A 12,521-nucleotide genomic window follows, 5' to 3' on the forward strand; every position below is an offset into this window, starting at 1 on the left:
CATATGCCTTTCCGAAAGCAAACAGCACTGACAAAGGGCAACCTACATGTCAGTTTTTGTAATGGTAAATTTTGGGAGTTGACCCTTCAATTCTAGTTACGTTCATAGTGGCCAAGAACACTGCTAGACATAGACTTAATTTAAAGCAGTAATTAACAGCCTTTCTTGAAACATAGAACTTGGTGCACTTCCAGGGGAAAAGATGTCCCCAAGCAGAATTTCTCTTATTATAGCCAAAAGAAGTGTCAGATTTAATCACAATATGTAGAGGCTCAGTTATTGCCAGTAGTGGTCAGATCATTGATAATTTGAGTTGTCTTCTAGAAGTGGGCCTGTGTGTGAAGCATCAGGGAAGCCATCCAGTTATCTGCCTTCTGTAACGTGTCACAATTTATACATTCTTAAAATCAGCTCATGTAGGAATAAGGGCACTAAGCTGCTCTGTAAGCAGAGGGCTAAGTGGCTGTTTGAATTTCTAAATCTCTCCTCCTGTTCATTCGGCCCAGTGCGCCGCTCCAAGGCTGCTGATGAGGAGAGGAGCCACAAAGCGCGCAGGGCGCGGGACGAATACCGACGGCAGTCCCTGCGTGCAATCCAGAAGGGAAGAGTGGCTGGCCTGAGTCATTTGTTCCAGGGGACAAACCTGAGCAATGATCAGGAGATCAAACTGAACAACAGCAGTGCGAGTCCTTTGCTGTCTCCTGCAGCGTCCAGGTTGGTTTGTGCTGGAGTGGTTTTGAAAGAGTTTTCTCTTGGATTGCTCCCTCTCCAATCCCCACCATTTCAATCAGCAATTCTTCAGGTTTTGGGAGTCCTCAGTCTTGCTGTTTCCTGATGATCAGAAAAAAGAATGTTTAAAGGAAAAGAAAAACACATTTAATGCAAACTAAATGTCATTTATCTTCAGGCTGATTTCTTAGAATTCACATAGAGATGACTCCTTGAGAAGACAGCATGAGATCAGTATGTGAGGCTGAAGTTCAAATGGACAAATTCTTAGGCAAGTCCTAAGCGTCAAGCCTAAAACTGCCTGCTGCCTAACAGCTTTTTTTTTTTTTTTTTTTTTTTTTTTAACAAAGAGCGGTCCTAAGTTTCAGAGGCTTTAATTTTTTCTGGCTTTTTTTCAGGCAAAACCAAGTATCTTTGGTATTTATTAATCTTTCCTTTGATTATTTAGGGAGCACAGTTAATCACAGGAGAGGAGAAGAATTCAGACTGGAGGATAATTCCTACTAACTAAAACACATAGAAAGTAGTAGAAAGAGTAAGGCAGGCTGTCAAGTAGAGAATGCAAAGGAAACATAAAAGTTTAAACTAAACATTCCCTATATGGTGCTCAGTGGTTCTTGTTTGGAGACATAGTGTATTATAGCTGATACTGATTTAGAGGTTTTTTGCCAGTAAAAAGGAATATACTCCAGAAAAAAGAATTGCTTGTCAATATTTACATGGGAATAAAAATGAGGTGGAAAAGGAAAGCTGACTGAAATGTCCATTGTGGTAAATTATTTTTTCAATTTAAGTTCTGTAAGAAAATGTTTAAGGTGCCATTGCAAATATAAAAATCACACTACTGTAATTTCCATAAAAACACAAAGTAAATTTAACAAATTTTAAAAAGTTAAAGTTGTTCAGTGAGTTGTACTGAGCAGAAGTTGTGCTGACCATTTTGCAGCTGTATGTTTTGTAAATATGTAAAAAGAGGCTATTATTTATGCTGTCCCTTGTTTTCATACACTGCTGATGCTCTGTCTCTGCGTGCAGTAACATCTGGGAGCGCCCTTCCCGGCCCTTCTCCCGAGACGTCATCATTCGCTGGTTCAAGGAGGAGCAGATCCCTCGGCGGGCTGGCTTTGAGAGGAACACCAACAGGATTGCTCAGTGGTTCCATGGTAATTCCCCGATCTCTCACTTTGTGTATAACAGAGCTGTGAGCATTCGCTCAGGAAATTAATTTGCCAGCTTCCATCCCTAAAAGGAAAGCCTATTGACATGGTGAAACTGAGTTCCTGTTAAAACAAGACTCTTGCAGCTTTCCTACTATTAGCATATGATTTCCTCATTTTCTTTTTACTAATTAGCTAGACTAATTTGGGACTCATATCACCAAAGTTTTTTTCAGGACTATTTTGGCCAAAATATATTTGCTGCAAATTAGCAAGTCAAGCGAAAGTAGTGAGACCAAGAATAGGGTGAGAGGTGCTCCAAAATTAAGTGGCAAATAGAGGCACAGTGATATGGTATGTGGATGAGTGACATTCAAGTTTTGATTTACCTGATTTGCAAGAATGACTTGAATTCATATCTTTTTAATCATTGTCTTACTTTATTTCATAAATTGGGGAAGCAGTTTTTATTTCTTGCTTTCTTTTGCAAACAAAAATTTTTTTTTTCTTCAAAAATAATTGAGAGTGCATAATTTTAGGCAGTTTTCCTGAGATGGGACATGTGCAAATCCAAAATTTGCACAGTCTTATCTGCTGGAGTTGCTAGCATCTCTATTTTTGCTTTGTATAGCATTTGCAATGCAACTGAATCTTTGATATAAAATTCACAGGTAAGATGTTTTGTTTTCATAGGTACTAGCAATGATCTTTATATTCCGTATTCTTAGACATTAAAAAAAAAAAAAGAGTTTTGGTTTAATAGCTGACGTAATTGAGGGACCAACAAGACTTTAAAGTTAAATCTTTTTTTTTTTTTTCCATTGCTGCTTTTGATGAGTCTATTGCTTTGCTCAAAGCACTAAGCTGACCCTCATCTTATTCATGAGTCTCTTAGGCTAAGATGAAGATGTGTGGGCATTCTGAAGTGAGTCAGGCAAGGAAGATTTCTGAATAAGTTTAGTGTTTCATATATTGCAGATTTCTGTTTATGATACACAAATCCTTATGTGTTTAAAGACATCAACAAGCTGCTATTTTCATTGGCTTAATTGGTCAAAGACACTTAAGTCAGTCATGTATAGCTTGTAAGTTCTAAATACTTTCATTTCTTACGAACAGTGATGCAGACAGTGTTTGTTTCCTTAGGGAAGACATTTGGTGTGGTTGCTTTCTGAGAGACAAACTGATTAAAATTTCATTTGTGGACATTTGCCAGACGTGCTTCCAACCAGGATCTTTCTGTATGATCCAATGATAAATGTTTTTCCTGTGTGTGGGGAGGTCACATCCTTATAAATTCATGTGAGGAGTTACAAACATAATTTATGCTTAAAGTTAAGGAGGTATCTGGACTTGAGCCAATGCATGTGCAGTCTTTCTACTAATTTTGGTGACTTTTGGATTAGTTCGTAAATCACTGAAAGAATTGAGACATTCATGATCATTCTTTAATTTCCCAAGTCATGCTCTTCATATCTTGAGAAACTGAATGCAATGACTTATAAAAGTGAGCAAAGTACCTATTTTTTCCTTCTCTCACCCAAAGAGCCTGACAAAGACACCCAGCCTAAACCTCAGTGGTTTTCTTTGCAGGGACTCCTGTGAGTGCTGTTTTGGTACCTATTTGCTGCATGAGTTGTTTTGGCTTTTGCAGCTCTGGTCAGATTAATTGTTACAATTGTAAATTGTGAACAACTCATCTGCCTTGTAACTCTTCTGCAGTGGTGGAATCTAAAGAAGTTATTGCAGGTGCAATAATTAGTGTTTGGTAGTGTTGTCTGGTGTCTGTGTTACAGTTTGTAATGGACACAAACTCTGAGGAAAACCAAACAGAATCACAGATTATGCTGAGTTGGAAGGGACCCACAAGGATTATCGAGTCTGACTCCTGGGCTCCTGCTATTTTGTATTGTATTCAGGGAACCAGGATACATTATGAATTATTTTTGTCTATGAACAAATATACAGCAGAATATATTTGACTTGTATAAGAAACTGGCACAAATGAAAGCCATTCTGCAAAGCCCAGAATTACAGCTGTCAACTCGAACCACTGGGTCACCTCAAGCATCTCTCACAACAGGTATAATTAGATCCTTCACATCCTTAAGCAACTTCTGTATTTTACTATATCAGTTTTGGACCATAAAATGGGAGTTTAATATTCTGCCTCACGTTAAGGGTTTTTTGAATGCCATAAACTAAGAGGGCTATTGCAGCAGTACTGAAAAAGTAGATATCAGTTTATTACAGAATTACATGTTTTTGCCAGGGTCAGTAGAGCTTGGCTTGCCTGCTTTGACTGTCAGGCTGTTCAGCTTTCTAGCTGAAGTTAAGCATTAGCTGATTCACTGTCTTCAAATTGTAGTGTGGACATATAACTTATTCTAGTTATGCAGAGATGAAGCTTTGAGACATGTGTGTAGCTAAAGTAGCAAAGTACAAATCATAATGCAAATGTCTTTATCCTGATATATTTGGCTTATTTTGCACTTTAAGTCATCAAAACAATCTGGATTCCATTTAAGAATACACATTGTCTGGGGCATTTTCATGGTACATGAAACACGGTAACATATGGCATGCTTAATGTACCTGAAGTTTTCCTTTTGTCTTCATTTGAAGAATCATTACAAAGTGTTTCGTTTGAAGCAGGGTAGTAAAATCTGTACAACAAAAGATCTTTCAAATCAGAACATTCCTTTCTTTATTCACAAAAAGTTACTTAAATAAATATCAGCTTCAACTTCATCCATCTCTATTTGTCTCTTGAAATAATCATCAGTTATCTAAATTCCAGCAGATGTATTTTAGCTCATTTGAAGTAGGCTTTACTGTTTTCTTCATTAAAAAAATTGACATGTTAAGGATACAAATTGTAACATATAGCTGAATCCTGGATGTAAATTCAATTATTTTTTGCTCTGTTTGAATGATAGATCCCTGCCAAAAGCAGTTCATTTGCTCTTTCAATCTAGAATGATTTTCTTAAATTTGCAAAGAAAAATAAATTACATACCCATTTTCAAATGTTTTATATAAATTAAACCCAACTTTAATTCTTTCCTAAATCATAAAATTATGATATGATCTTTACTTCATTTGGGTTGTGAAGCAATGAACCTTTTTTTTTAAAGCACTTTATGCCCACTTTGTGGTCACAGTGCTCAATGCTCAATTCTCAAACAGTTAAAAAGAAGAATCATCATAGCTAGTGATTAAAGTCAGGACTATCTTGGGATTTAATGTAATCAGTGTCTACTTATTTTGTATTGTCTAATAGTTGCCTTAGGTTTGAGTGAAAAGAAATATTATTTAATTTTTTTTGACTATGAAAACTAAGAAATTGGTCTAAATTTAATTAAAGGTAAATTCTGTACAGTGTGATAACCAGAAAGTTAATAATTTTATTCTGATTTCTTACCTGCTAACTGATGAGTATAAGCATATGAATCAAACTCTTATGGGCATCTTAATGCTGTATCAAGTTGTATGAAAGGTTTAGGTTAATTTGAATGAAGAGCATTATTTGCCACAATCCCAGTTGCTGATATGCTTTGATAGCAGGAAAGTAAATTGGTGTTTAGGATGGGAGAGCTGTCTCTCAAACAGGAAAGGGGGATACATTCCTTTTTTGCCAAGTTTAGCTTTGAACTGGATTTTTCTTTTCAAACCCCTGTGGGACCCATGCCAAATAAAGGGAAAGTTATCAGCGTTCCCTGTAGGTTGAAGAGTTCTGCCAAACTATCACAGGCATTAGCAAATTGCAGATTTCAGTTTATTGCAGGCATAAGACACATACGGATAGAATTCCATATGGCAACAAAACTAAAGACCCTTCTTCCCCTAAGTATTTAACAAAATGTTGCTGGTGGCTGAAATATGTATTATTTCCATATGTGCTCTTTCATTTGTCCTTTAACCTTTCTAACCTTTCTTTTGTGCTTGCAATCTCTTTCAGCACTTTTTTTTCCCCATTCCAATTACTTTGTCAGCTGTTATTTTTGATAGTTTTGATATTTTTAACTTCAGATGTTAGACTGTTCACCCTTACATACTTTGATCTACATTTGGTTATTTTCTATTCAGAATATAGGGGTGTTGGTCTTTGCAGAGGGTGTTGATCTTGAAATATTTCCCCAGCTTTAGTTGAGAGCAATGTTTTATGAGTGCTTCTGTTTATACACAATATAACAGGGATCTCTCAGGTATGTAGTGAGAATAGTACAGAATTTATTCATTGCCTGTCTGTGGGTGGCTGTGAGCTTGTTTGCCAAGCACCTGCTGCAGCACTATCATATCTCCACTTGCCTTCAGGTTAAAAGGAATGTTCAGAGGCTGATATCACAGATCTGGAAACATGACGTAGTTGCCCTAAAGGCTGTACCTTTAATATGTAATTGCAGGCACATGGGTGCTACTGTGGAGAACCTTTCACCAGGGGGAGTCAGAGTGGTGGAGCAATTAAGGGAGTGGGGAGCTGTGGAGGAGCTGATCAGAGAAGATCTAAGGATGGATTGAAAGACTGCTGAGAGATGCAGAAGCTGAATAATCTCTGAGGTCAAGGGAGCCCAGGGAAGAAAATTTTCAGTTTATCAGGAAAGTGTTGCAAATGTGTTTACAGATCAAGGCTTAACCTCAGATGGCTAATGCTGTTTTCAGGAAGAAACTTGTTTTCAAGAGGAAAATCTAGCGCACCAGAAGAGTGATAATGGTTCTGCAAATCAGGTGTTCTCAGTAAAGGAGATATTTTTGAAAGTCTATTCATTGAGTCCTTGAACAACAGCAAGGACACTGGGCACATTCACATAGCTGAACTGTGGGAAATATAACATATGGCTTGTATTGTAATATTTTTAAGGGACACAGAAATGGCAGTGTTTTGTTTGAAAAACATCTAACAGTGAATAAAGTTTGCTACTTTGAGCACAAAAGCATGCTTTTTCTTCTGCTCTTGAAGTTTTCTTCTGCTCTTCCAGTTTTTCAATACGTGCATTTTAGGAAAATGTAAAGCAAGTGTTGTAAATCTAGAAGAAGTACAGTCTCTTGATATTAATGATCTATTTTCTAATTGACTGCTTTATCATTATTTAGGTTTTACATCTATTTGAAAAAGGATGCAAAAAAATAGCTATATGTAAGGCTTAGTGTCTAAAATGTTCTGTGGCTGGGAAACATTGGGAATGGAATCGGAGAATTCCTGACTCAAATGAAAATTGTGACTATCAATGTACCTGTTGCACACATTTTCAGGACAGATCCAGTTCTCTAATTTATGCAAGTAATGAAGAAGGGGAAGTGAGATTAAAAAAAAGGGGTTACAGAATATAAAAATTTATTTTGAACCACTGTCTGGGAAAGATTAAAGATAAAGGATACTTTCAAGATGATAGATTTAGAAAAGATTATGTCTTACTTCATTTATTAAAAAGGTAGAGTTCTCTGTTCTCTGCCAGTCAGTTCTCAGAGAAGGATGGACACAGTTGTAATCAGCAGTTCAAATATCTGTAGGCTTTGTGGCTTGTGGCTGCTGCAGGGATACAGCCAAGTCAACACAGGCTGCCAAATATCGCCACCTGGTTGATTTTGTGCAAAACAAGTAATGCCACAGTCAATTAGTATCAATCAGCATCCCCAGTCTGTGTGGTTTTCTCGGAAAACTCAGATAGGAATTGAAGTTACCTTTGTTGGGAATCTTGGCAGGAAGAACAGATATGGAATAAGTTTGGACACCAAATTACACTCTCATCACCTAATGCTACATTAGAAACCATGTTGAGAAGGCCTGAGTGGGAAGGCATGCTCAGCTGTCACCTCTGTTGTCCCCATCCTGTGGTTACACAGAGCACAGGAGTTTCCAAGGCTGCTTAGTCCTGTGCTTTCCCCCGCTGCTGAACTGAGGCACAGAATGTCTCAGAGGTGCTGCAGGATGAATGAGAGCCCTCTGGTGTATGATACAGAGGGGTTGCTAAACCCTCCATGGGGCTGAAAAATCTGTCTTGCATTTGAAGGACTGAGGATTGGCTCACCTTGGCCTTTAAATAGTAACACTATTGTAATTTTACTTCAGAATTATTATAAAGCTGTAATTTTTATAACCTACACATACAGGTTCAGACATGAACCAGTTTGTCCTTGCAGTTTTATATATATCCTTTATATGGGTGGATATGAGCATGAGAGCTCTTATTAGACCCATGATAATTTCTTTTACTTCCTGTGAGATGGAACATTCTTTTTCTGTATTTTCTGAACATATTCTTATCAAACATTTGCTGGATATTCTGATAGTATTTTTCAAAGAGCACACAGTATTTGAAGTGTTGAGGTCCTATGGTGGATTCTGGTACTTGATTATTTTTGTCCTAAGTCAGACCCATAACATGAAAAAATCCAAATGCTTCCTCAGCTTCAATTCAGCTCTCAGCTTCTTTTTTAAGAAATGAGAGGTGTTTTTCTGTTTTCTCAGACATAAGATGATCCTTTACACACTAATTCATTCCACTTAGGTCATAATGATTGTTTCAGTCTGTCAGTTCTTTTGAAGGCTTTGGAATTGTTTTTCTTACACCATTAGAGTTCCAAAGTGTCTACGCAGACAGGTTATTAGCAAACAAAATAAATGTTTTAGACTCATGGCTCCTCTTGGAAGGGAGCAAAGTATCAAAGTGAGGTAATGTGAGCTGCAACATGCTGCAAAGAGAAAGGAAGCACAAAAGAACAGCAGGGAAATTGTAGAATGAGGCAGTTGAATAATTAATGTAAATAGGCTAATTGCTAATGTGAAATGAGCTTTCTTATTCTTTTACAATACATTGTCCTTCTTGACTGCTTTTTAACTGAAAGCTATATTCTAAAGATTTGGCACATTCTGAGGACAGTGGGCAGCAATTTTTCTTAGCAGGTATGGTAGACATTTAAAATGAGAGATAATAAGGAACATGTGAGCACAAAGGGGAAACAGGTGTGCTAACAGTTTCACTGACACAAACAGGTCAGGTACAGAGCCCAGACAGTGCAGGGTTAGTTGAAAATAATATTTTTTTTAAAAAGAGGCTTTTCAAGTTTGCATCAGGCAGCTCTTTGCATAGTGAAGCATATTGAGCAACTTTTTCAGAGCATTTACTCCCAGGTGAATTTACTGAAAAAATATTGAAAATCAAATTCCTTTACATTTTGAAGACATCTTCCCCTTTCACTTAAAACACTTTTAAGATTTTCTTCTCCATCTGCTACTGTAAGTGCATGCCATTGTGAGCAATTATGATTTTGCTTAGTAAGCCATCATGGTAGCTTACAGTATTTACCTGTATTTTTTCACTACAGTTCTGTCTCTATTTTGAGCTGGTCTGTGTGTGAATACATTTCTCTGTTACTGCAGCTCCGTCAGGCTTTATCACATTACATAAAACAAAGAGAGGTGTGTCTGGACAGAAAGCTCTGCTGTTAGTGCTTAGATATGAAGAATCATTTATAAAAACTATGTGATACAAGAGCAAGAGTTATTTGGAAGAAATCATATGTAAAGACATAAAAGTCACATTTTACACAAAATGAGTATTACACACAAGTAAAAAGCCCAGACATCTACAAAGGTTGCTTATAGTAAGACTGGAAGGGATTATGATTATTTGATGGTGACCAAAGCAAATGCAGAAGGCCTTATTCATCTGTCCAGCAGCCTGAATCTGTGCAGTGGTACCCTTTTACAGGTACTGTAGTCTGGTCCTTACCTGCTGGACCATGCTTTCTCCTTCCAGTGGCATTGTGGATGTGTCAGTTGGAGTTTATCCATGCACATTTAGATACCAGTCACTACCAGCACAAGACATTCAGCTCATACTGTGCACCTTTAAGTGCTATGTCTGTTTGTTTCCTGATCACTCCCTCTAGCATACCACAGGTATCCTGTGCAGAACCTTGTTAGTCCTAGATGAATTGCTCATATCCTGCTTATTGTTAGTCTCTATCTAAGTGTCTATCAGCCATGCCTGCAGCTCTTGTTCCTCTGCCTGCACACTTACAAAAATGTGCTTTCTCTTTCACAAGCTTCTGTATATTTTTACATCAGCTTATGACAGACTGAGTTATATTTATTATTTTATCTATTTAAAGCCCAGCAAACACTTGCAGACTGAGGTCAGTAAATTTCCTTGATTTCCCAGAAGCTGGATGCCTTATTGGTCCTTCTTCTTGCTCTGCTAAGCACTGAACCTGCAGTCCTATTGATCCAGCCTCAAGGGAAAAGATTACAAGTTATTATTTTTCAGCTCCTCTGAGGTAATACTATTTTCCTGCTAAGCAAAGACAACTCTCTCAAACAGAGCACCAGCAGGTATTGTGTGTAGTCATGCAGGGGGGAAAGTGTGGGTCTGAGTGGAAATATGTTGCTGGTTTAGCTTAATTCCAGTTCACCCAGTTAGAAGCAGATCATGACACTTGAACTACTTTCCCTGCAGGAGGTAAACAGTAGGAGATGGTAGAGAAAGAAAGAGATTTCTGTGACTGCAGGCAGCTAACCTGTGTGTGTCACTGCACTGTGTGCTGATGGCAGGGAGGCAGAATGGGATGGAGTGAGGGAGACGGAAATTTGCCTTTCCCTTGCAAACATTAAGGGAATGACAGCTTCCTTCCCTTTTCAATTTCAGAAAGGTCAGTTCTTCCTTCTTCTCCTGGCCTTTCAGTGAATGGGATTGTCAAATCACAAACTCACAACTCTTTTGAAGAGGAAAAACTCCAAAAGAGCCATGCAGGTTGGCACACTGATTGGCATTGGCTCTGACTGCTTCAAACCCTAGCTCTCTATCCAAGATTAACATCCATAATAAAATACACAAGAGTTCTTAATCCATGATGGGGAGGACTCAGATCTAAATTATTTGTAATTCCATGGGCCATTCTGCCACTGCTGCTACCACTGCTTCTCACAATTAAACACAGCACGGACCTTTCATGAGTGCATATGGCTATTATAAATTCATTCCAATATGCTTGGTAAAAGGAATCTTTTTGACTTAAAGTGTGCTATAAACATTTATAGATACTCAATCCAAAGTACAAGAAAGTAGTAGTTCATTAGTCATGGGACAGAACTCCCTCTCCTATTTTCTCTCTTAACCATGCTACTGTTTACAGGGTGGTGACAGAAGCTTTAAGAACCTAGATGGTGTGAGGAACAAATTATTCTACACAGTTGCTGTATGAGTTCAGTTCCTTTTGTCATGCTTCATTTATGAAATTTAGTGTAAATGAAAGACACTTAATTCCAGACTTTGTATCCAAAAATTAAGTAAAAATCTGTGCCTGCTTCTGTTTATAATTTTTTCAGATGAAAAAGTTGAGATGAAAAGTTGAGATGAAGTTGGTTCCTCCACGGAAGTAATTTCTGTTTCTGAGTAGTGGCTTCAAACCCCTCATTCAGATTATCCTGCTGTGAGTTTGAGCCTAGCTACTAACTCACTCACCTTAGCTCTACTGCGGGTAGGAAATGAGGCAATTTAGCATCTGGTTTTTGGTGGCTTAACTGAGAACTGTGTCAGACCCCAGGGGATGTCCAGAACTGGGTCACTGTCAGAGCTGCACATGGGTACTACACTGCCACTCGTTAGGTGTGAAGTTTTTACTATCCCAATGTTGTTCTCATTTGACTTTCAACAGTGCTTCAGTGTCTGGTGTACTTTATTGAGTGATTAAAGGTAACTTTTCCCCCTGAGGAACACTACAAGAAATCAATGTTCAAGGATGCTGCAAGCAGCTAGAAAGCACTGTAATTAACAAAGATAGCCTAAGGTTCCCAAATCTAGCCAAGTGTGTGAGAAGAAAAATTAGTTATCAATATTATGCCTAGATTTACTTTTCTTTGAGCTAGATAAAGAAGTAGTTTCTTAAGCAGTTACAGAAAATGCTTTGTAGAAATCTATCTGGACCTGCTGTTTTAATTTGAATATGGGAAATTACTCCAGATATACCATGATTTAAATTTGTACCCCTTTTAGCAATAAAAGTTCTAATAATTACTTGATTAAAAAAACATGTAGAATGATTTCTTTTGAGATCAGTGATGTCATCTGGAAGCTTCTCACAGATAAAAATAGATTTCAGAATTCAGATTGCTAATGTACCGAAAAAATAAATGCGTTCTTAAACTTTACACAAAAGGAATATATTTAAGGAAAAAACCATTTTCCTTCACCTGAGAGAAAAGCATGTAAAGCAAAGAACACAGTATATTTTCTGCCTAGTTATCTGTGGAAACATTCAGCTGTAAAATTTGAATTTTCCAGGGCTCCATGTCAACTGTGGCTTTTGTTTTTCTCCTCCTTTTGAGTGAGCTCTGCTGACACTGTGATTTACTAGTACACTTGTCATTTAGGTTTATGGGAAATGTGTCTTGACAGATTCTTCAACACCCTTGAGATTATAGTGTTCTAGGTGAGCTGTAAGATATATGTGCTTTTAAAAACCATTGTGAGCATGTGTATGTGGTAATATAATCAGGGTTTTGTACTTTTTGGCTCTATTCATTTAGTTATAGAAAGGAGAAGAGTTCATCAGTAGTTTTTGATTGTGGGCTGTATTTTTTGTTAAAAGCTGATGGCTTCCTTATTAGGTAAAAGCAGACTGAGAATGCATTCC

The 12,521-nt window shown here is 37.6% G+C and overlaps 1 protein-coding gene across 3 annotated transcripts in view; it reads left to right on the plus strand.

The window, feature by feature from the left end:
• SH2D4B (SH2 domain containing 4B) overlaps nt 1-12,521 on the plus strand; it is a 60,417-nt gene that overhangs the window by 29,956 nt on the left and 17,940 nt on the right. For 2 of the 3 annotated variants that reach the window (XM_053948860.1, XM_053948859.1), the window contains 2 exons: nt 507-714; nt 1,765-1,892. In XM_053948860.1, coding sequence (XP_053804835.1) covers nt 507-714; nt 1,765-1,892 — 336 coding nt within the window. Of the gene's footprint in view, nt 1-506; nt 715-1,764; nt 1,893-6,292; nt 6,367-12,521 lie in introns of those variants that run through there. The other variant, XM_053948862.1, reaches the window with a different exon arrangement.

Source organism: Vidua chalybeata, chromosome 8 (assembly GCF_026979565.1).
Source record: "Vidua chalybeata isolate OUT-0048 chromosome 8, bVidCha1 merged haplotype, whole genome shotgun sequence".
Taxonomy (NCBI): Eukaryota; Metazoa; Chordata; class Aves; order Passeriformes; family Viduidae; genus Vidua; species Vidua chalybeata.